Here is a 26,074-nt window from a genome sequence, read left to right as displayed (position 1 = left end):
ATTTAGTGAAAGATAACTCTCAGTAAGTAACCATTTACCATCCCTTTCCTTTGAAAGGACTCAATTTCCGCCGGTGGCCCACGATTGTGGCACGGAGAGGCAGAACAGGGAGAGGCCTATGTAAACAAGGCATTTCCCTGTTCTGCCTAGCAACATGACAGGGATCTACTGCTCCCAGTGATCAGGAGCAGTGATCTCTGTCATGTTCTAGTGAGCTCATCCACCCCTACAGTTAGAACATGCTGAGGGAACAGTTAACCCCTTGATCGCCCCCTAGTGTTTAACCCCTTCCCTGCCAGTGACATTTACACAGTAATCCGTTCATTTTTATAGCACTGATCGCTGTATAAATGCCAATGGTCCCAAAAAAGTGTCCGATCTGTCCACCGCAATGTCGCAGTCATGATTAAAATCGCAGATCGCCGCAATTACTTCTAAAAAAAAAATTAATAAAAATGCCATAAATCTATCCACTATTTTGTAGATGCGCAAACCAATCAATATGCGCTTATTGTGATTTTATTGTGACTTTTTTAAAATTTTTTTACCAAAAATATGTAGAAGAATACATATTGGCCTAAACTGTGGAAGAAATTAGGTTTTTTTACATATTTTCGGGGGATATTTATTATAGCAAAAAGTAAAAAATATTGCTTTTTTTTCCAAATTGTCGCTCTTTTTTTGTTTATAGCACAAAAAAAAACCCGCAGAGGTGATCAAATACCACCAAAAGTAAGCTCTATTTGTGGGAAAAAAAAGGACATCAATTTTATTTGGGTACAATGTCGCACAACTGCGCAATTGTCAGTTATAGTGATGCAGTGCCGTATCGCAAACAAGGGCTTGGTCAGGAAGGGGTTAACGTGGTTAACCACTTCAGCCCCGGAAGGTTTTACCCCCTTCCTGACCAGAGCACTTTTTACAATTTGGCACTGTGTCGCTTTAACTGCTAATTGCGCGGTCATGCAATGTTGTACCCAAAGGAAATTTGCGTCCTTTTTTTCCCACAAATAGAGCTTTTTTTTATGGTATTTGATCACCTCTGCGTTTTTTATTTTTTGCGCTATAAACGGAAAAACACCTTCTTCTACTTTTTGTTATAAAAAAAATCCAATAAACTCAATTTTAGTCATACATTTAGGCCAAAATTTATTCAGCCACATGTCTTTGGTAAAAAAAAAGTCAATAAGCATATATTTATTGGTTTACGCAAAAGTTATAGCATCTACAAGCTAGGGTACATTTTCTGGAATTTACACAGCTTTTAGTTTGACTGCCCACCTCATTTCTTGAGGTGCTAAAATGGCAGGGCAGTAGAACCCCCCCCCCCCCCCCCCCAAATTACCCCATTTTGGAAAGTAGACACCCCAAGGAAATTGCTGAGAGGCATGTTGAGCCCATTGAATATTTCTTTTTTTTGTCCCAAGTGATTGAATAATGACAAAAAAAAATAAAAAATTTACAAAAAGTTGTCACTAAATGATATATTGCTCACACATGCCATGGTTATATGTTGAATTACACCCCAAAATACATTTTGCTGCTTCTCCTGAGTATGGGGAAACCACATGTGCGGGACTTTTTGGGAGCCTAGCCGCGCACGGGGCCCCGAAATCCAATCACCGCCTTCACTATTTCTAAGGGCGTAAATTTTTGATTTCACTCCTCACTACCTATCACAGTTTTGAAGGCCATCAAATGCTAATATGGCACAAAAACCCCCCAAATGACCCCATTTTGGAAAGTAGACACCCCAAGCTATTTGCTGAGAGGCATGCTGAACCCATGGAATATTTTATATTTTGCATCAAGTTGCGGGAAAATTACGAACTTTTTTTTTTTTTTTTGCACAAAGTTGTCACTAAATTATATATTATTCAAACATGCCAGGGGTATATGTGGAATTACACTCCAAAATACATTCTGCTGCTTCTCCTGAGTATGGGGATACCACATGTGTGGGACTTTTTGGGAGCCTAGCCGCGTATGGGTCCCCGAAAACCAATCGCCGCCTTCAGGATTTCTAATGCCCCGTACACACGGTCGGATTTTACAACGGAAAATGTGTGATAGGACCTTGTTGTCAGAAATTCCGACCGTGTGTAGGCTCCATCACACATTTTCCATCGGATTTTCCAACACACAAAGTTTGAGAGCAGGCTATAAAATTTTCCGACAACAAAATCTGTTGTCGGAATTTCCGATCGTGTGTACACAAATCCGACGCACAAAGTGCCACACATGCTCAGAATAAATAAAGAGATGAAAGCTATTGGCTACTGCCCTGTTTATAGTCCCAACGTACGTGTTTTACGTCACTGCATTCAGAATGATCGGATTTTCCGACAACTTTGTGTGACCGTGTGTATGCAAGACAAGTTTGAGCCAACATCCGTCGGAAAAAATCCTAGGATTTTGTTGTCGGAATGTCCGATCAATGTCCGACCGTGTGTACGGGGCATAAGGGCGTAAATTTTTGATTTCACTCCTCACAACCTATCACAGTTGTGAAGCCCTAAAAATGCCAAGATGGCACAAACCCCTCCCAAATGACCCCATTTGGGAAAGTAGACACCCCAAGCTATTTGCTGAGAGGCATGGTGAGTAATTTTCAGCTCTCATTTGTTTTTGAAAATAAAGAAAGAAAAGAAAATTTTTTTTTTTTCTTTTTTCAATTTTCAAAACTTTGTGACAAAAAGCGAGGTCTGCAAAATACTCACCCTCTCAGCAAATAGCTTGGGGTGTCTACTTTCCAAAATGGGGTCATTTGGGGAAGGGTTTGTGCCATCTGGGCATTCCATGGCCTGTGATAAGCAGTGAGGAGTGAAATCAAAAATTTACACCCTTAGGAACCCTGAAGGAGATGTTTGGTTTTCTAGCTGGGTCCCGTACGCAGCTAGGCTCCCAAAAAGTCTCACACATGTGGTATCCTGTACTCAGGAGAAGCAACAGAATGTATTTTGGGGTGTAATTTCACATATGCCCATGGCATGTTTGAGAAATATATAATTTAGTGACAACTTTGTGCAAAAAAAAAAAATGTGTCTTTTTCCCACAACTTGTGTCACAATATAAAATATTCCATGGACTCGACATGCCTCTCAGCAAATAGCTTGGGGTGTCTACTTTCCAAAATGGGGTCATTTGGGGGGTGTTTGAACTGTCCTGGCATTTTATGCACAACATTTAGAAACTTATGTCACACATCACCCACTCTTCTAACCACTTGAAGACAAAGCCCTTTCTGACACTTTGTTTACATGAAAATTTTTTTTTGCAAGACAATTACTTTGAACACCCAAACATTATATATTTTTTTAAAGTAAAGGCCCTACAGATTAAAATGGTGGGTGTTTCATTTTTTTTTTCACACAGTATTTGCGCAGCAATTTTTCAAACACATTTTTTTGGGAAAAAACACACTTTTTTAATTTTAATGCACTAAAACGCACTATATTGCCCAAATGTTTGATGAAATAAAAAAGATGATCTTAGGCCGAGTACATGGATACCAAACACGACATGCTTTAAAATTGCGCACAAACGTGCAGTGGCAACAAACTACATTTTTTAAAAGCCTTTACAGGTTACCACTTTAGATTTACAGAAGGAGGTCTACTGCTAAAATTACTGCCCTCGATCTGACATTTGCGGTGATACCTCACATGCATGGTGCAATTGCTGTTTACATTTGACGCCAGACCGAGGCTTACGTTCGCCTTTGCGCGAGAGTAGGGGGGGACACGGGAGCTTTTTTTCTTTTTCTTTTTATCTTATTTTTAAACTGTTCCTTTCTTTTTTTTTTTTAAATCATTTTTATTGTTATCTCAGGGAATGTAAATATCCCCTATGTATATATAGGAGTGATACTCACAATCACTCCTATATATACAATCCTATACCCACAGGTGATCCAGAGAATGGCAAAAAAACAAAACAATAAAGGATGATTCATTTTGCTCCAGCAGGGGAAAAAAATCTTTTCTGATCCCCCAAGAGGGAATCGGATGTTCCCTGGATCAACTTTACCTATAAATGCTAGTATCCAGTTATGTTATGTACATTTAGGAAGTAATCCAGGCCTTTCTTAAAACAATCTGAGATGGCCAGAACCAGCTCTTGAGGGAGTCTTTTCCATATTTTCACAGCTCTTACTGTTAAGAAACCTTTCCGTATTTGGAGATGAAATCTCTTTTTTCCTCCCAGATGTACAGAGTGCCCCCTTATCCTCTGTGATGACCTTAAAGTGAATAACTCACCACCAAGTTCAGTATATGAACCACATATGTATATATACAGTTGTGCTCATAAGTTTACATACCCTGGCAGAATTTATGATTTCTTGGCCATTTTTCAGAAAATATGAATGATAACAAAAAACTTTTCTTCCACTCATGGTTAGTGTTTGGCTGAAGCCATTTATTATCAGTCAACTGTGTTTTACTCTTTTTAAATCATAATGGCAACAGAAACTACCCAAATGACCCTGATCAAAAGTTTACATATTCCAGTTCTTAATACCATATATTTCCCCCTTTAACATCAATGACAGCTTGAAGTCTTTTGTGGTATTTGTGGATGAGGTTCTTTATCTTCTCAGATGGTAAAGCTGCCCTTTCCTCTTGGCAAAAAGCCTCCAGTTCCTGTAAATTCTTGGGCTGTCTTGCATGAACTGCACATTTGACATCTCCCTAGAGTGGCTCAATGATATTGAGGTCAGGAGACTGAGATGACCACTGCAGAACCTTTACTTTATTCTGCTGTAGCCATCGACAGGTCGACTTGTGTTTTGGATCATTGTCATGTTGGAATGTCCAAGTACGTCCCATGTGCAGCTTCCTGGCTGATGAATGGAAATGTTCCTCCAGTATTTTTAGATAACATGCTGCATTCATCTTGCCATCAATTTTGACCAAATTTCCTGTTCCTTTTGTAGCTCACACATCCCCAAAACATCAGCAATCCACCTCTGTGTTTCACAGTAGGAATGATGTACCTTTCATCACAGGCCTTGTTGACTCCTCTCCAAATGTAGCATTTATGGTTGTGGCCAAAAAGCAAAATTTTGGTCTCATCACTCCAAATGATTTTGTGACAGAAGGTTCGAGGCTTGTCTCTGTGCTGTTTGGCGTATTGTAAGCAGGATACTTTGTGGTATTTACATAGTAATGACTTTCTTCTGGCGACTTGACCATGTAGCCCATAGTGCTTCAAGTGTCTCCTTATTGTGCATCTTGAAACAACACCACATGTTTTCAGAGAGTCCTGTATTTCACCAAAGTTATTTGTGGGTTTTTCTTTGCATCCGAACAATTTTCCTGGCAGTTGTGGCTGAAATTTCAGTTGGTCTACCTGACCGTGGTTTGATTTCAATGGAACCCCTCATTTTCCACTTCTTGATTAGAGTTTGAACACTGCTGATTGGCATTCTCAATTCCTTGGATATCTTTTTATATCCCTTTCCTGTTTTTATACAGTTGAACTACCTTTTCCCGTAGATCCTTTGACAATTCTCTTGCTTTCCCCATGACTCAGAATCCAGAAATGTCAGTGCAGCACTGGATGAAAGCTGCAAGGGTCTGTCAAGAGTCCAGAAACTTAGTGACCTTTTATACACACACACACACACACACACACACACACACTAATTACAAGCAAACAGATCACAGGTTAGGACGGTTACCTTTAATAGCCATTCAAACCCGTTTGTGTCAACTTGTGTGCATGTTATCAGGCCAAAATCACCAGGGTATGTAAACTTTTGATCAGGGTTATTTGGGTAGTTTCTGTTGCCATACACTAAATGGCCATGAAATCAATTCTGCCAGGGTATGTAAACGTATGAGCACAACTGTACATGTTGATCATATCCCCCTTAATCTCCTCTTCTCCAGAGAAGTAAAATGGTCTCTCTCTCTCTCAGTAAAATGGTCTCTCTCTCTCTCTGTCTGTCTGTCTGTCTGTCTGTCTGTTTGTCTGTCCAGTCCGGTCCTCCCTAATACAAGAAAGGATTTTGCTCGCTTTGGAAACCGCAGCTTGGCATTGCATGCTTTTATTAAGCTTATGATCTACCAGAACCCCCAGATCCTTCTCCACTATTGACTCTCCTAGTATGTATGATGCATGCATGTTTTTAACCCCCATGTGCATAACTTTACATTTATCAACATTAACTACTTCAATACAGTGCACTTTCACCCCCAGGACAATTTCCAGCTTTCAGTGCGGTCGCAATTGGGCGGTTATGCAACTCTGTACCCAAATTAATTTATCCTCTTCACACAAATAGAGCTTTCACACAAATAGAGCTTTCGTTTGCTGGTATTTAATCACCGCTGGGTTTTTAAGCTTTTTCTAAAAAAAAAAAAAAAACAAAACGAAAAAAGACCAAAAATTGTAAATAAAAGTTTTTCTTCTTTTTTTTTTTTTTAACCACTTCAAATAGCGTGCACTTGCGCCCCTTCCTGCCCAGGACAATTTTCAGCTTTCAGTGCTGTCGCACTTTGAATGACAATTGTGGTGTCATGCAATGCTGCATCCAAACTAAATGTTTATAATTTTCTTCCCACAAATAGAGCTTTCTTTTGGTGGTATTTGATCACCACTGGGTTTTTATATTCTACTAAACAAACTAAAAAACTGACGTTTTTGAAAAAAAAATGTTTTTCTTTTTTTCGGTTATAACATTTTGTTTTCTCCTTCACTGACGGGCACTGATGAGTTGGCACTGATATGCACCTATGATGGGCATTGACAGGCGGCTTTGATGGGCACTGACAGGCAGCTTTGATAGGCGGTACTGATTGCCACTGACAGGTGGCACTGATGGACAGCACTGATGATGAGGTACTGACAGGTGTTACTGCTGGGCACTGATTGGCACTGGTGTGCATTGATTGTCACTGATATGGGCATGAACATCCGTTTCTGATGGGGCACTGACTGGCAGCTGATGGGCACGTATTGTCAGCTGTGGTGGCACATCTGATGGGGCTGTGCTGATTATCAGCACAGAACCCCCCCCCCGACAGGGAGAGCCGCCGATCGGCTCTCCCTGTCAGCGCGAGCCGAGGAATGCTGTTTACCGGTACTTCCAGGTTCTTGTGATGATCAGCTGTGATTGGTCACAGCTGATCACGTGGTAATGAGCCTCCGTCAGAGGCGCCATACCACGATCGGAGATGCAGTGTGCATGTTATCCTGCTGGACAGCACATGACGCCCAGATAGGATAACAGAACCACTGCCCGGCCGTCATTCTGCTATAGGCCAGGCGGGAAGTGGTTAAATAAGTTATTTTTCTCCTACACTGATGGGCACTGATAGATGGCACTTATGGGCAATGATAGTTGGCACTGGGCAGGCATAACTGGGCATAGACAGGTGTCACTGATGGACACAGATGGGTGTCAGTGATGGGCACTGTTGGGGCTGCATTGTAATCAAGGCACTGATGATCAGTGCCCTGATTACCTTTACACGTTTTTTTTATGAGGAGATGCCACTTATCAGCTCTCCTCACCTTGCACCCAGTGTGAGAGAGGAAAAGCCGATAAACAGCACTTCCTTGTTTACATGCAATCGGCTGTGATTGGACACAGCCGATAACATGGGTAAAGAGCCACGACCGTGGCTCTTTGCTGAGATCGGGGTCGCACCGTGTCCCAGGAACACTATGCGCCCGTGATCGCGGCTAAACCGGGCGCTGTCATGATGTCGTCCCGGAACGAGAGCCGCACCGCTCCACTGTTATTTGACGGCGAGCGGGAAGTGGTTAAACCTCATTTGCCACACAGTTGCCCAATGAAACAGTGCATTGAGGTCGGCTTGTAGGTGTTCATGAAGTAATGAAGTATTTGTGGGGTTTTTTCCCCCTTCCACGTTTTTAATACAATTCAGTTCTTATTTAATATATGTACTGTATCTCATTTTATGATTAATTATGTTGCCAAAATCTGGAAGACAATTACTCTATATGCTCTCAGTTTATAAGTTTGCTCAGTTCATTTAAAGCATGTGTTCTGGTTGGTAGTCCTTGTAGTCTACTGGCTGCTGCTTTTCTCAGCGATTTTTGAGCTGTCCGTTTTGAAAAAAGTGGTCTGGCTGGTCCTTGTAGTCAGCTAGTGCTAGCAGAGCTGTTGTTTCTAGGATGTCTTTCAGCTGCTCTGGCTCACTCCACGTCCCCTCCCCTTGCAGTGCTAGCAGAGCTGTTAGTTGGGTGGTTTTAGCTGCTCTGACTCCCCACCTTATAAACATGTCTAATAATGTCCACGGGCAGGCTGGAGAAAGGAGGACCTTCGAAAAGTGTAGCCACGCCTACTAACTTTCTCTCGGTGAGAGGTCATTCCTGAGGCTTCCCTGAGTCTACACTGCTCTGTCTTATCTGGCAATCTTTGCCTTGAAGCACCTGCATCTTTCACACAATCACAGCACTGCATTCTGGAGTGTCTGAAGTAGATCAGGGTGAAGGTTTCTAAGGATTGGATTTATTACAGTTTTCTTCAGTCATGTGCATGGCAAATTGTGTTTTAAGCTTACCATTAAAGCCTTCTCATACTGCACTTAAGCTGGGTATACACCAGGGGTAGCCAACCTTTTAAGCACAGTGTGCCGAAAAATGTTTTTGAAAAAATGTCCACTGTCCCCTGCACATCTGCCCCACCACTGTAAACCCCTGCACATCTGCCCCACCACTGTAAACCCCTGCACATCTGCCCCACCATTGTGCTACCCTGCACATCTGCCCCACCACTGTAACCCCCTGTACATCTGCCCCACCACTGTACCACCTTGCTCTTCTGTTCCACCACTGTAACCCCCTACTCTTCTGTTCCACCACTGTACCTCCATGCACATCTGCTCCACCACTGAACCATCTTCTCATCTGTACTAGCACTAAACTTATCTGCTCATCTGCCCCACCACTGTAACCCCCTTTCTCATCTGCCCCACGACTAATCCTCCTGCACATCTGTCCCACCTCTGTTCCCCCTGTTCTTCTTTCCCACCACTGTAACCCCCTGCTCATGTGTTCCACCAATGTACCTCCTTTCTCCTCTGCACCCCTCTACACATCTGCCCCATTTCTGTACCCCCTGCTCCTCTGCCCCACCGCTGTAACCCCCTGCTCACCTGTCCCACCAATCTACCTCCTTTCTCCTCTGCCCCAACACTGAACCCCCTTCTCATTCCTCCCACCACTGTATCTCCTGCTCTTCTGTCCCACCACTGTACCCCCTTGCGCTTCTGTCCCACCACTGTAACCCTCTGCTCATCTGCCCCATTAATTTACCCCTTTTCACATCTGCCCCATCACTGTACCTCCCTGCACATCTGCTCCACCGCCGTATCCCCTGCTCTTCTGTCTCACTGAATCACCTTCTCATCTGTCCTAACACTGAACCCATCTGCTCATCTGCCGCACCACTGTAACCCGCTTTCTCATCTGCCCCACCAATGTACCTCCTGCACATCTGTCTCACTTCTGTACCCCCCTGCTCTCCTGCCCTACCTCTGTTCCCCCTGTTCTCCTACCCTACCTCTGTTCCCCCTGTTCTCCTGCCCCACCTCTGTTCCCCCTGCTCTCCTGCCCCACCTCTGTTCCCCCTGCTCTCCTGCCCCACCTCTGTTCCCCCTGCTCTCCTGCCCCACCTCTGTTCCCCCTGCTCTCCTGCCCCACCTCTGTTCCCCCTGCTCTCCTGCCCCACCTCTGTTCCCCCTGCTCTCCTGCCCCACCTCTGTTCCCCCTGCTCTCCTGCCCCACCTCTGTTCCCCCTGCTCTCCTGCCCCACCTCTGTTCCCCCTGCTCTCCTGCCCCACCTCTGTTCCCCCTGCTCTCCTGCCCCACCACTGTTCCCCCTGCTCTCCTGCCCCACCACTGTAACCCCCTGCTCTCCTGCCCCACTAATACACCTCCTTTCACATCTGCCCCTACTGCTCTACCCCCTTGCTTTTCTGCCCCAACGCTGAACCCCCCTGCTCATCTGGGCCAACGCTGAACCCCCCTGCTCATCTGGGCCAACGCTGAACCCCCCTGCTCATCTGGGCCAACGCTGAACCCCCCTGCTCATCTGGGCCAACGCTGAACCCCCCTGCTCATCTGGGCCAACGCTGAACCCCCCTGCTCATCTGGGCCAACACTGAACCCCCCTGCTCATCTGGGCCAACACTGAACCCCCCTGCTCATCTGGGCCAACACTGAACCCCCCTGCTCATCTGGGCCAACACTGAACCCCCCTGCTCATCTGGGCCAACACTGAACCCCCCTGCTCATCTGGGCCAACACTGAACCCCCCTGCTCATCTGGGCCAACACTGCACCTCCCTGCTCATCTGGGCCAACACTGAACTCCCCTGCTCATCTGGGCCAACACTGAACCCCCCTGCTCATCTGGGCCAACACTGAACCCCCCTGCTCATCTGGGCCAACACTGAACCCCCCTGCTCATCTGGGCCAACACTGAACCCCCCTGCTCATCTGGGCCAACACTGAACCCCCCTGCTCATCTGGGCCAACACTGAACCCCCCTGCTCATCTGGGCCAACACTGAACCCCCCTGCTCATCTGGGCCAACACTGAACCCCCCTGCTCATCTGGGCCAACACTGAACCCCCCCTTCTCTCCTGTCCCACTGCTGAACCCCCCTGCACACCTGCCCCACTGCTGAACCCCCTGCACATCTGCCCCACTGCTGAACCCCCCTCCCTGCACATCTGCCCCACTGCTGAACCCCCCTCCCTGCACATCTGCCCCACTGCTGAACCCCCCTCCCTGCACATCTGCCCCACTGCTGAACCCCCCTCCCTGCACATCTGCCCCACTGCTGAACCCCCTGCACATCTGCCCCACTGCTGAACCCCCTGCACATCTGCCCCACTGCAGAACCCCCTGCACATCTGCCCCACTGCAGAACCCCCCTGCACATCTGCCCCACTGCAGAACCCCCCTGCACATCTGCCCCACTGCAGAACCCCCCTGCACATCTGCCCCACTGCAGAACCCCCCTGCACATCTGCCCCACTGCTGAACCCCCCTGCACATCTGCCCCACTGCTGAACCCCCCTGCACATCTGCCCCACTGCTGAACCCCCCTGCACATCTGCCCCACTGCTGAACCCCCCTGCACATCTGCCCCACTGCTGAACCCCCCCTGCACATCTGCCCCACTGCTGAACCCCCCCTGCACATCTGCCCCACTGCTGAACCCCCCTCCCTGCACATCTGCCCCACTGCTGAACCCCCCTCCCTGCACATCTGCCCCACTGCTGAACCCCCCTCCCTGCACATCTGCCCCACTGCTGAACCCCCCTCCCTGCACATCTGCCCCACTGCTGAACCCCCCTGCACATCTGCCCCACTGCAGAACCCCCCTGCACATCTGCCCCACTGCAGAACCCCCCTGCACATCTGCCCCACTGCAGAACCCCCCTGCACATCTGCCCCACTGCAGAACCCCCCTGCACATCTGCCCCACTGCAGAACCCCCCTGCACATCTGCCCCACTGCTGAACCCCCCTGCACATCTGCCCCACTGCTGAACCCCCCTGCACATCTGCCCCACTGCTGAACCCCCCTGCACATCTGCCCCACTGCTGAACCCCCCTGCACATCTGCCCCACTGCTGAACCCCCCTGCACATCTGCCCCACTGCTGAACCCCCCTGCACATCTGCCCCACTGCTGAACCCCCCTGCACATCTGCCCCACTGCTGAACCCCCCTGCACATCTGCCCCACTGCTGAACCCCCCTGCACATCTGCCCCACTGCTGAACCCCCCTGCACATCTGCCCCACTGCTGAACCCCCCTGCACATCTGCCCCACTGCTGAACCCCCCTGCACATCTGCCCCACTGCTGAACCCCCCTGCACATCTGCCCCACTGCTGAACCCCCCTGCACATTTGCCCCACTGCTGAACCCCCCTGCACATCTGCCCCACTGCTGAACCCCCCTGCACATCTGCCCCACTGTTGAACCCCCCTGCACATCTGCCCCACTGCTGAACCCCCCTGCACATCTGCCCCACTGCTGAACCCCCCTGCACATCTGCCCCACTGCTGAACCTCTCCTGCTCCTTTTCCCCACCGCTGTACCCTCTTGCTCATTTTCCCCACCGCTGTACCCTCTTGCTCATTTTCCCCACCGCTGTACCCTCTTGCTCATTTTCCCTGCTCATCTGGGCCAACACTGAACCCCCCTGCTCATCTGGGCCAACACTGAACCCCCCTGCTCATCTGGGCCAACACTGAACCTCCCTGCTCATCTGGGCCAACACTGAACCTCCCTGCTCATCTGGGCCAACACTGAACCCCCCTGCTCATCTGGGCCAACACTGAACCCCCCTGCTCATCTGGGCCAACACTGAACCCCCCTGCTCATCTGGGCCAACACTGAACCCCCCTGCTCATCTGGGCCAACACTGAACCCCCCTGCTCATCTGGGCCAACACTGAACCCCCCTGCTCATCTGGGCCAACACTGAACCCCCCTGCTCATCTGGGCCAACACTGAACCCCCCTGCTCATCTGGGCCAACACTGAACCCCCCCTTCTCTCCTGTCCCACTGCTGAACCCCCCTGCACACCTGCCCCACTGCTGAACCCCCCTGCACATCTGCCCCACTGCTGAACCCCCTGCACATCTGCCCCACTGCTGAACCCCCCTCCCTGCACATCTGCCCCACTGCTGAACCCCCCTCCCTGCACATCTGCCCCACTGCTGAACCCCCTGCACATCTGCCCCACTGCAGAACCCCCCTGCACATCTGCCCCACTGCAGAACCCCCCTGCACATCTGCCCCACTGCAGAACCCCCCTGCACATCTGCCCCACTGCAGAACCCCCCTGCACATCTGCCCCACTGCAGAACCCCCCTGCACATCTGCCCCACTGCAGAACCCCCCTGCACATCTGCCCCACTGCTGAACCCCCCTGCACATCTGCCCCACTGCTGAACCCCCCTGCACATCTGCCCCACTGCTGAACCCCCCTGCACATCTGCCCCACTGCTGAACCCCCCTGCACATCTGCCCCACTGCTGAACCCCCCCTGCACATCTGCCCCACTGCTGAACCCCCTGCACATCTGCCCCACTGCTGAACCCCCCTCCCTGCACATCTGCCCCACTGCTGAACCCCCCTCCCTGCACATCTGCCCCACTGCTGAACCCCCCTCCCTGCACATCTGCCCCACTGCTGAACCCCCCTCCCTGCACATCTGCCCCACTGCTGAACCCCCTGCACATCTGCCCCACTGCAGAACCCCCCTGCACATCTGCCCCACTGCAGAACCCCCCTGCACATCTGCCCCACTGCAGAACCCCCCTGCACATCTGCCCCACTGCAGAACCCCCCTGCACATCTGCCCCACTGCAGAACCCCCCTGCACATCTGCCCCACTGCAGAACCCCCCTGCACATCTGCCCCACTGCTGAACCCCCCTGCACATCTGCCCCACTGCTGAACCCCCCTGCACATCTGCCCCACTGCTGAACCCCCCTGCACATCTGCCCCACTGCTGAACCCCCCTGCACATCTGCCCCACTGCTGAACCCCCCCTGCACATCTGCCCCACTGCTGAACCCCCCCTGCACATCTGCCCCACTGCTGAACCCCCCTGCACATCTGCCCCACTGCTGAACCCCCCTGCACATCTGCCCCACTGCTGAACCCCCCTGCACATCTGCCCCACTGCTGAACCCCCCTGCACATCTGCCCCACTGCTGAACCCCCCTGCACATCTGCCCCACTGCTGAACCCCCCTGCACATCTGCCCCACTGCTGAACCCCCCTGCACATCTGCCCCACTGCTGAACCCCCCTGCACATCTGCCCCACTGCTGAACCCCCCTGCACATCTGCCCCACTGCTGAACCCCCCTGCACATCTGCCCCACTGCTGAACCCCCCTGCACATCTGCCCCACTGCTGAACCCCCCTGCACATCTGCCCCACTGCTGAACCCCCCTGCACATCTGCCCCACTGCTGAACCCCCCTGCACATCTGCCCCACTGCTGAACCCCCCTGCACATCTGCCCCACTGCTGAACCCCCCTGCACATCTGCCCCACTGCTGAACCCCCCTGCACATCTGCCCCACTGCTGAACCCCCCTGCACATCTGCCCCACTGCTGAACCCCCCTGCACATCTGCCCCACTGCTGAACCTCTCCTGCTCCTTTTCCCCACCGCTGTACCCTCTTGCTCATTTTCCCCACCGCTGTACCCTCTTGCTCATTTTCCCTGCTCATCTGGGCCAACACTGAACCCCCCTGCTCATCTGGGCCAACACTGAACCCCCCTGCTCATCTGGGCCAACACTGAACCCCCCTGCTCATCTGGGCCAACACTGAACCCCCCTGCTCATCTGGGCCAACACTGAACCCCCCTGCTCATCTGGGCCAACACTGAACCCCCCTGCTCATCTGGGCCAACACTGAACCCCCCTGCTCATCTAGGCCAACACTGAACCCCTCTGCTCATCTGGGCCAACACTGAACCCCCCTGCTCATCTGGGCCAACACTGAACCCCCCTGCTCATCTGGGCCAACACTGAACCCCCCTGCTCATCTGGGCCAACACTGAACCCCCCTTCTCTCCTGTCCCACTGCAGAACCCCCCTGCACACCTGCCCCACTGCTGAACCCCCCTGCACACCTGCCCCACTGCTGAACCCCCCTGCACATCTGCCCCACTGCTGAACCCCCCTGCACATCTGCCCCACTGCTGAACCCCCCTGCACATCTGCCCCACTGCTGAACCCCCCTGCACATCTGCCCCACTGCTGAACCCCCTGCGCATCTGCCCCACTGCTGAACCCCCCTGCACATCTGCCCCACTGCTGAACCCCCCTGCACATCTGCCCCACTGCTGAACCCCCCTCCCTGCACATCTGCCCCACTGCTGAATCCCCCTGCACATCTGCCCCACTGCTGAACCCCCCTGCACATCTGCCCCACTGCTGAACCCCCCTGCACATCTGCCCCACTGCAGAACCCCCCTGCACATCTGCCCCACTGCAGAACCCCCCTGCACATCTGCCCCACTGCAGAACCCCCCTGCACATCTGCCCCACTGCAGAACCCCCCTGCACATCTGCCCCACTGCAGAACCCCCCTGCACATCTGCCCCACTGCTGAACCCCCCTGCACATCTGCCCCACTGCTGAACCCCCCTGCACATCTGCCCCACTGCTGAACCCCCCTGCACATCTGCCCCACTGCTGAACCCCCCTGCACATCTGCCCCACTGCTGAACCCCCCTGCACATCTGCCCCACTGCTGAACCCCCCTGCACATCTGCCCCACTGCTGAACCCCCCTGCACATCTGCCCCACTGCTGAACCCCCCTGCACATCTGCCCCACTGCTGAACCCCCCTGCACATCTGCCCCACTGCTGAACCCCCCTGCACATCTGCCCCACTGCTGAACCCCCCTGCACATCTGCCCCACTGCTGAACCCCCCTGCACATCTGCCCCACTGCTGAACCCCCCTGCACATCTGCCCCACTGCTGAACCCCCCTGCACATCTGCCCCACTGCTGAACCCCCCTGCACATCTGCCCCACTGCTGAACCCCCCTGCACATCTGCCCCACTGCTGAACCCCCCTGCACATCTGCCCCACTGCTGAACCCCCCTGCACATCTGCCCCACTGCTGAACCCCCCTGCACATCTGCCCCACTGCTGAACCCCCCTGCACATCTGCCCCACTGCTGAACCCCCCTGCACATCTGCCCCACTGCTGAACCCCCCTGCACATCTGCCCCACTGCTGAACCCCCCTGCACATCTGCCCCACTGCTGAACCCCCCTGCACATCTGCCCCACTGCTGAACCCCCCTGCACATCTGCCCCACTGCTGAACCCCCCTGCACATCTGCCCCACTGCTGAACCTCTCCTGCTCCTTTTCCCCACTGCTGTACCCTCTTGCTCCTTTTCCCCACCGCTGTACCCTCTTGCTCATTTTCCCCACTGCTGTACCCTCTTGCTCATTTTCCCCACTGCTGTACCCTCTTGCTCATTTTTCCCACCGCTGTACCCTCTTGCTCATTTTCCCCACAGCTGTACCTTCTTCTCTATGATATGCAGAGTGGTGAAAGGAAGCAGAGATGAGACACATCTACCTGTCCTGGCACACTCATCCTGCTGATCCACCTCTTTCATCCAGCCCACGTGCTTGTATGTGATGTCACATACCAGCATATGGAATGGATGTGCAATAATGAGCTCAGGTCAGGGGCATTTTCTGAAAGCAGTAGGCCCGTGTGCAGGATCATACATTGGGACCCCGCCTCTGAGAAAAAGTGGTTGGATGTGATTTTCATTGCGTTGAATACTGACTGTGGCTTAAAGGGACATGGAGTGCAGGGATTCAGTAGTAAGTGATGCAAAGGTTCAGGAATAATTTCAACAAAGTTCCCAGAAGCTCAACAGTAATTCCACAAACTGTCATCTGATTGTGGTTTTCTTAATCACAGTGAAATCCCTTCTTTCTGCGATGGGTAGTGGCAACCAAGCGAGTCATCTTTCTCCAGATGGTGGATGGGGCTAGCAGGACTGTGGATTGGCTTTAGCAGTGGCCAAGACAGTCGTCCTCCTCCTGGAAACAGGGACTGCCCCCCCTTGCAGAACTGCACCCAATCTCTTCCCCATCACAAAAGCTGACAATCCCAGCTACAGCCAAGTTAGAGAACGAAACCATGTTTCCCATCTTTTACAATGTGTGGGGGCACAGTGCCTTCCCCTCAGTGCAAGTGCGGCATGGGGAATTCTGAAATTGGAATGCATTAGTGTCTCACTGACACTTCCCTGCGCTGCTCTGCTGATGGGTCGAGTGCCGGCAAAAGAGGCTTTGCGTGCCGGGGGTTGCCTACCCATAGTATACACATACCAAACTTTGGCCGCTTCATCAGGAACCAGCTGAATTTCGGTACGTGTACTGCTGTCTGTTCAGCTACTGGCTTCTGTCGAAAGGTCCTGCTGGAAAACCAGCATCATTTGATCAGTACATGAAGCCTTTGGCTGTAGCTCTGATCTGTGTATTCTGAAAGGGGAAGTTCACATTGTCAGAATGCAATAGTGCAGTGGGGGAGATCACTGTATCCACATCGCTTGTGTGAATAACCTTTGGTTGAACAAAAAGGTTGAACAAAAAAGCACTATGCATGTATACCCTGCATTGAGCCTGGTAAGCAATTTAAGTTTTTTTTTTTTTTTTTTTACCCAGTGGGCTGAACAAAAAAAACCTGAGGCGCTCGGGATGAGCTTGCTGTTCTAACTATGCAACATTAGTACAGAGATCTCACCACTGAGCTATTTTGTTCTGACAGAACACAGGTCAGTGCTTGAAACCATAGGCTGCCAGTGCTGATTGAATGCTGGTTTTTCAGCATGCCTCTTTGGCGGGTTTCTGTTTAGACAGGCTGAGGTACACACGGCTGAATGTCAGGCAGTTTCTGTTGATCCGGCTGATATTTGGCCTGTGTGTACCAGGCTTGCAGGAAAGAAAATCGTTTGATTCCCCCATCAACACTGACTGTATCTGTGACACTGAATCCCTCCCGTGGAGCCATTGTTTTCTCGAGGTAGGGGGTGGGTTTGGCGCAGTGAGCTGTCACTGCTGGGAGAACACAGTGATTACTGCTAGCGGCTATACTAAGCAATGTACATGCATCACCCAGACAGAATTGTGTTTTGTTTTTTTTGTTTGTTTTTTTTTTTTTACAAAAAAGTTACCCTTTAAGACTTTTCTTTAGAGTTGCTTATAATAATCCACCTATTTAACCTCCCATGTCACCTTTGGATCCTAACGTGGTGCTCTGTGTTCCAGAGAAACTGTTTGAGTGGCATTGAAAACTGGGAGAACAGTGAAAAGGAATGATAAAGTTTTTGCTTCAGAAAGTGTTGCTTGAAGAGCTATGATGCGAGGGGGGTAGTCTGTAATTCGATATTAGAAATATGTCTGAGAAGTACCAAAATTCCAAGAATTCCCTTTTTGGTGCACACATCGGCATATATCTGATGTGACCTAAGATTATAGAATATATAGATTTTACCACAACGTTAATGTTTTAGGTACAAAACACTTGTGCAATAAATTCAAATGCATTTTTGTTTTATTTTGTGCAGAGTGTGTCTGGAGTTGTGGAAAGTCTGAAGATCATCACCCGAGTAAATTCACTACGTATCGCAGAATATGCCTTCAAACTGGCCAGAGAAAAAGGAAGAAAGAAGATCACAGCTGTGCACAAGGCCAACATCATGTATGATACAGATATAACAGCAAGATGATATGTAGGTTTTCAGGATCTCTTATCAAGTTCTTCTTTTTTTTTTTTTTTTTCACAGGAAGCTGGGAGATGGCCTTTTTCTTCAATGCTGCAAGGAGGTGGCTTCTGCCTACCCAGACATCACTTTTGAGAGCATGATTGTGGACAATACCACAATGCAGGTACATGGGCTCATCTGTTCATTCACTGGTTCTGATTTATGTATGTTACCTGGATAGAAAACTGGTTACAGGAGTATGCATCCAGAGGGTGGTAATAGTGTATCTTTAGAATGCTCTGGAGTTTAAAGTGCGGTACCCCAAGGCTCTGTCCTGAGACCAATTCTTTTTACCTTGTTCATAAATAATATTGAGGCTCCTATAAATGATTCGGTCTCAGTGCTTGCTAATAATACAAAGCTAAGCAGGGTAATAACTTCACAACAGGATATAGCAACTTTACAAGAAGGCCTTCATAAAATTAAAGGTCGGCCAACTACAGTACATGACAAATGATGTTTACTATTGAAAAATGTAAAGTAACGTACTTGGGGGCTAAAAATATGAATGCAAGTTTCTTGCTAGGAAGAGACCCTTTTGGGAAATCACAGATGGGAAAAAGATTTGGGTGTGGTAGTAGATGACAGGCTCAGCAATATCATGCAATGCCAAGTTGCAGCAACCAAGGTTAGCAGACTATTACCATGCATTAAAAATGGTTTCTACTCAAGCGATAAGACTATAATTCTACCACATTACAAAACTTTGGCTCATACGCATCTTGAGTATACCATCCGATTCTTGTCATCAGTCCTCAGGAAGGATGTGCTGGACCTGGAGAGAATCCAGAGAAGGGCAGCAAAGCTAATAAGGGAGCCGGAGGACCTTTATGATTAGGAACGACTACAAACATTCAACTTACTGGGAGGGAATTCAATAAGCTGCTGCACAATGATTTTTACATTAATCCCTCTTGTTACTCTGTTGCACCAAATTCATAATACATTTGTGACACTTTTGGTTCTGCAAGCGACTTGTCTGCTAAATTCAGGTAGTTTTAAAATGTGCTACGTTTGCTACATTTGTGGTGCAATGCCTGCATCAAATTCAAAGTAAAATACAGATAGATCATATCTTACGAAAGTGGATCTATTTAACTCTTTTTGTGTACAGAGAGAGCCCCTGGTGCAGACAAATTTTGCTGAGGTATCTCACTTGCGTTCTAAAAGTGGCACAGCGTGTGCCAAATTCAAGTACAAATTCTAGACAGGCACTTGTATTTTAGGTACTCTGTGCCACTTTTACAATGCACGTGAGACACTTTTACAAAATCTATCTGCACCAGTCTTTATGAATTCCAGGGATTCTCTCTGGAGAAGGTTTTGAAGAAGGGACATGAACGCAATATACAAATGTTTGAATGGTGACTCTTGGAGCATTGGAGGGAAACTATTTAACCTAAGGTCGCTAAAGAATACATGTGGCCATTCAATGCAGGAAGCAGTTTTGCCCTTGGCAACAATAAAGTCAATCTCTAATGTCTCTCTGTATAGGACGAGCTTAGAAAAGTCCCGCCCGAAGGCACCCCAGGTTGCGTTCCATCACCAAGGGTAGCAGGCAACATTCTCACTCTCCCTTTACTGTTGTCAAGCTGGAATTAATAGAAAAGTTCAGAAAATCTGCAATGCAGTGGGTAATGTCCGCGCCATACAGAGCGCTGGACATATTTGTAATCCATAGGCGCGATCGCCCGCCATGGTTGTCACGGGTAACGGCACATGTTTTACAGTCACTGAGTTGCAGGTTAATTACAAGTGTCCACCCCAGAACTGATTGCAGTAACTGGGTAGTGGGGGGGGGGCAGTAACACTAACAATCGCAAATGGTTGGTATTGGCAACGGCAATTGTAAAATCTGATTTTCAGGCAAACGGTCTTTTCCCATAGTTGAATCCTCTGGGTGACAGAGCAAGCAAAGTCTCCCATTCTCCCCTTTCTGTGTTTCTAGGGGCAACGGCCTGCAGGTTAACCATGAAGGTGGGTCTCAGTGGGACCTCCAAATGTAGAGATGGCTCTGCGGGGTTGCTATGTGTTACAGCATCCACACATTTCACCCTGCTCCCAGACCTCCATTAGACACATTTCTCAGTCAATGAACAGTGTTTTGCTTGGTTTTTGTTTTTATTAGGGGATTGAACTTGGTTGGGGAAAAGGGGCATGGAATGCCCATAGGATAAATTGTACTTTGTAGGATAAAAGTAACTGCGTCACACTTCTCAGAAGAACAAGATGGCTGACCCTAAACTTGACAGACTTTTACCTCAGAACCCTTCTTTCAGCACACTACTTTTACTGTCCGATTTTAGTAATCCTGTCACACCATCAGAACATGACTAGGCCTCACTCTGAATAAGTCCCAGTGTCTTTACTTGATGGCTCTTTGTAGGCCGGGGCCTGTAGTTGCCCTTTGTGGTAGCAACCGATTTACTTGAGAAGAATAAATGTACTTGTTGGACTACTGATCCCAGCAAGTCCAACTTGAAAATCCTGCCCTCCCTCATGGCTGCCTCGATTTGACACAAACTCCCACAGTCCCTCCCTCTGGCTCTACATCCAGCTCCCCTGGCATGCCTCTTCCAGAGCTTTCCACTATGCTTTCCACTCACCGACACTTGCCCTGGATCCTTCCTGAATGACTTCACTCCCAACGAGCGGACCAACTGTCTCCTCCAACTCCTGTTCCAGGACACTTCTCCATGGCCCTGTAAGGGAAGGCTCCCTCCCAGCTCCCGTGCTCCCCGCCTGAAGTACATCCCCCCCCCCCCCAGAAAGGGGGTTCCCTCAGACATGACAGTCTAACACTCCATCATCCAGTTCACCCATCCGACAGCTCCCCCAGCAGGCTGACCATGGGTATATGTAGGAGGCCTGCCCCGTGCCAATCCTATTTGGGGATTGGTCAGAGCTCCTCACATGTACCCCATGTCACTCCAGCTCTCTGCCCTGCCCCTTTTCCAGAACATTCTCCCTAGAAACAGAGGAGGTGCCCAAGAGCTGAAGTACGTGTCAGTCACCTACTGCTATACTAAACCAATCCCCTGCCCTCTGATCAAAACAAACAGGCCTAGCTCACAGCATAGACCTGTTCAAATTTACCTGCGCTGGCAGCTTACACAAAAACCTACACTAGCACCTACCTAAGGTAGAGGGTGCTACATATGTAAGGGGTTCTTTACTGTTACATCAGTAAGGATGTGGAATGCCCTTCCACAGTTGGTGTCAGTTGGGGGAGTGTCATTTTAAAAAAACTGTTGGATGGGCATCTTGGCAATATACAGGGATATGGGAAATGGTAGACACACACACACTTTTAACTGGATGGACCAGTGTCTTTATTCAACCTTACCTATGTAAATTTGAGACTGTTAAGTTAGTTAAACTGATCACCCGTAGCAACCATATGGATTTCATTTTTCTAGTGTGGGCAATAGAATGTTATTGGCAGGTCCAAACTGTTGTTCAAGGAGCTGAAAAACCTTAGCGTACGTAACCTTAATAATAAAGTCTGTTACTGCCTTCCTTTGTCCCTACTAATCATAGTACGTTACCTATATTCATATTATGTCCGTATGTCCGTAGTCAACACTCGATGATGCTTCTAGTCTTTTTTGTCTTCCTTTAGCTTCCTGACCACGCCAAGCACAGAGGCAGATTTGTGCTGCCATGGTCAGTTTGCACCCTTGACCCAAAATGGAAGCTTCACAGATGCAATGGCATAGCTTATTCTATAGGTCTCTTAGTCAGCCTGGTTCACACATCCCCACCAGCTTGATTGACAGCAGTTTCTGGCAGAAGACTTGTCACAAAAGCCACTGCACATTCATATCGAGCAGTGGCGATGCTCCTCTCATTCAAACCATGAAACCCCACTTCCAACTTCCTGCCCACAGAACCTAGGAAGAATGATAAAAAGAATGCTTGTGCTGCCCCCTAACCGCTAAAGAAAACACAATGTTGTGGCAAATAGCTTATATTTATATTTTTAGTAGAGTTTGACTATAATGCGATGCTTGATATTACAGGAGTTTACATAAAGTGGCTCTAAAGCCTGAAAGTCTTTTATCTTAATGCATTCTCTGCATTAAGGCAAAAAACCTTCAGTATGCAGCTCCCTCTCCACTCCCCTTTTACTTGAGCCTGAGCTAAATCGGGCAATATGCAAGAAAGCTGAGGCTTCCTGGGGTCTCTTCCTCCTCTTTGGCTGAGCCATGCTCTGTGTGTCTATGGACACAGAGATGGCTCGAATGCCAGCACGCACAAGTGCCCCCATAGCAAGCTGCATGCTGTGGGGGTACTCAGCAGGAGGAGGAGCCAGGAGCACTGATTGGGGACCCAATAAGAGGAGGATCCAGACTGCTCTACAAAACCATTACACAGAACAGCTACCGTAAGTATGGCATTTTTGTTTTAAAAAAAACAAAAAATGAATGTTTACAATCACTAAGAGTTTTAAATGGCTATTTAATGACAGGTTAACTTTAAAATTATTTTCATAAAACAATCTGAATGCTAAATCTGATTGAGCATGAGATTATGCATTGGAGGGGGCAGTGGTACTATAATATATTTGTAGTGATATCCAACATATCCGTGGACTGGAAACAGGAGCTAGAGGTGTTTGGGCAGCTTACAGGAATGGAAAAGCAAATGCAGATCCACATTTCTGCAGTAATGCTCATTCAATTCCCAAAAAACTGATAGCTGACATAAAAAGCTGTGTCCAGTGAGTACTTGTGTGACCACCTTGGCTATGCAGTGTTGTGTGTAAACCACTGTAAAATCTTAACCACTTCAATGCAGAGCACTTTTACTCCCACCCAGACCAATTTTTAGCTTTCAGTTCTCTTACACTATAACAATAACTCAGTCATGCTACACTGTACCCCAACAACATTTTTATAATTTTTTCACACAAATACAGCTGTCTTTTTGCTGGTATTTAATCACCACTGGGTTTTTTTATATAGGTCTTTTTAAAACCGCTTACCTGTAAAATCCTTTTCTTGGGAATACATCACGGGACACAGAGCTTTTGTTAATTACTTAGTGGGTTAGATAGTCACCATCAGGTGATTCGACACTGGCAACCCTAATTACAAGGCAAATTCCTCCCCTGTATAACCTCTCCCATATGGAGAGCACCTCGGTTTTGTAGCAAAGCAATAAGTGTCCCAACGTATAATCCCGAAGAGGGGCAGGAGCTCTGTGTCCCGTGATGTATTCCCAAGAAAGGTAAGCTGTTTTTAAAAAATCCTATTTTCTTGTTCATACATCATGGGACACAGATCCTTTATTAATTAGTGGGATGTCCCAGAGCAATGCCCAAATTTGAGGGGAGGGAGACACAGATCAGAAACATGGACCGCCACTGCCGCCTGCCGCACACTGTGCCTGAAAGCGGCATCCTCATGACCTCTTACATCCACCTGATAGAATCTAGTGAATGTATGGACTAAAGACCAAGTTGCAGCCTTGCAGATCTGAGCCATGGAGGCCTGGTGATGCACTGCCCATGAAGCACTAACTGCGCTAGTTGAGTGCGCTTTAACCTGAAAAGGAGGAATCTTCTTTACACCATAAGCCTGAACAATAACCTGTCAAATCCATCTAAAGATAGTGGATTTTGACGCTGCCTAGCCCTTTTTGGGGCCTTCTGGCAGAATAAATAGACAATCAGTTTTTCGTATCTGAGCCATTGCCTGCAGATAGATTCTGACTGCTCTTACAACATCTAAAGAATGTAACAACTTCCCCGTGGACTGCAGATCTGGAAAAAAGGACGGTAGGACCACAACACCATTCAGATGGAATCCTGAAACTACTTTAGGCAGAAAAGTCGGGTGAGGACGCAACGCCACCCTGTCTTTATGAATAATCAAATATGGCTCTTTACAAGAAAGAGCTGCTAACTCCGATACCCTTCTAGCCGAGGATATGGCTACCAGAAAAAACAATTTCTTTGTCAAAAGAACTAAAGCATGGTGCAACAGTTCAAAAGGTTGTTCCTGTAAAACAGACAAAACCAAATTCAAATCCCATGGGCACACAGGAGGCTTCAAGCATAGTGCCCCCTGAACAAAGGTCCGGACCAGGGAATGAGAGGCAAGCGGTCTTTGAAAGAATATCGACAAGGCCGAGATCTGGCCCCTGCTAGTGCTCAAGGCCAGCTTCATCTCTACGCCTAATTGAAGAAAGGCAAGAATCCTGCTAATGGCATACTTTCTAGGATGCCACCCTCTGGATTCACACCAGGAATTATATGCCTTCCAGATTCTGTAGAAGATAAGCCTGGAGGCCAGCTTCCTAGCATTAACTAGAGTGGACAGGACTGGCCCCTAGAGGCCAAGACCCTTCAGAGTGTGGGTCTCAAATGCCAAACAGTCAAATTCAGAATTCGTAAGGCAGAATGGAATATTGGATCCTGTGAGAGTAGATCTGGGCGCAGCGGAAGAACCCAAGGTCTTCCTTCTGCCATTTTTACGATCTCCGCATACCACGGTCGTCTGGGCCAAGCTGGGGCCACCGGAATTACTGGCTTTCCTTCCCTTTTGACCCTCCGAAGGAATCGCGGGAGAAGCGGAACTGGAGGGAACGCATAGATCAGAGAGTACTGATCCCATGGAATCGTTGAGGCATCTGACCCTTGTGCTAGCGGATCCTTTGTTCTTGACACAAAGCTGTCCAGTGTTTTGTTGAACCTGGAAGCCAACAGGTCTACATCCGGGGTACCCCATCTTCGACATATGGCCTGAAATATGTTGAGGTGTAGAGACCATTCTCCTGGACATAGCTGCTGGCAGCTTAGGAAATCCACCTGACAATTTTCTACCCCTGGAATGAAGACCGCAGAGAGGCAAGGAACATGCCTCTCTGCCCAAGAAAAAAACGTGATTCACCTCTTTTTGGCCATCCAGACTCCTGGTGCCCCCTTGGTGATTGCTATAGGCCACTGCCGTAGCATTGTCGCACTGTATCCAAACAGAACAACCCTACAACCTGTAAGTCCAGACCCTAAGGGCTAGGCGAATTGCCTGAATTTCCAGAATGTTGATGGGCAAGAGCCTTTCGGTTCTGGACCATCTTCCCTGGGTGGAATCTTCTTCCAGAACTGCTCCCCAGCCTATTAGTCTGGCATCTGTGGTTACGAATTTCCAAGTAACTGGAACAAAGGATTTTCCCTTCAGTAGATTCTTGGTCAGTAACCACCAATTGAGGCTGTGGCGTACCCATGGAGATAGGCACATTGGAAGATCCGAGGCTTGAACTCTTTTGTTCCAGGCAGAGAGGATGCTGCTCTGTAAAGACCTTGAGTGAAACTGGGCGTAAGGAACAGCCTCGAAAGAGGCCACCATTTTCCCTAACAGTCTCATACATAGACTAATGGAGGGATTTTTCCTTGCTATAACTACCCGGACCAAATCCTTTATGGCTTTGGCTTTTGACCCGGGTAAAAATACTCTGCTTTGGACTGTGTCTATGACCATGCCCAAATACTTCAGCCTTTTTAGGGGCTGTAATGAAGATTTCTCTAGATTGAAGACCCAGAGTAGGTACTCTAAGTACTCTACTGTGCTGAGCAGATTGCGGTCTAAGCGTGCTACAGACTGTTCTACGAGTAGCAAATCATCCAGATAAGCTGTCACTGTTATGCCGCGAGCCCTTAGTTTTGCCAGGGGTGGGGCTAGAATTTTCGTGAACACTCGAGCAGTAGCAAGACCGAAAGGTAGGGCCACGAATTGGAAGTGGCGCTGATCC

At 48.9% G+C, this 26,074-nt stretch overlaps 1 protein-coding gene across 3 annotated transcripts in view; it reads left to right on the top strand.

Annotated features, from left to right (window-relative positions):
* The window catches only part of IDH3G (isocitrate dehydrogenase (NAD(+)) 3 non-catalytic subunit gamma), a 224,709-nt gene that overhangs the window by 96,739 nt on the left and 101,896 nt on the right, over positions 1–26,074 (top strand). For all 3 annotated transcript variants that reach the window (XM_073600338.1, XM_073600339.1, XM_073600337.1), the window contains 2 exons: positions 18,122–18,255; positions 18,341–18,443. In XM_073600338.1, coding sequence (XP_073456439.1) covers positions 18,122–18,255; positions 18,341–18,443 — 237 coding nt within the window. The remainder of the gene's footprint in view (positions 1–18,121; positions 18,256–18,340; positions 18,444–26,074) is intronic.

The sequence above is a fragment of the Aquarana catesbeiana genome, linkage group LG09 (assembly GCF_042186555.1).
Source record: "Aquarana catesbeiana isolate 2022-GZ linkage group LG09, ASM4218655v1, whole genome shotgun sequence".
Classification (NCBI taxonomy): domain Eukaryota; kingdom Metazoa; phylum Chordata; class Amphibia; order Anura; family Ranidae; genus Aquarana; species Aquarana catesbeiana.
Note: the sequence above shows the minus strand (reverse complement) of the source record. Positions and strands in the feature narration are given on the sequence as shown.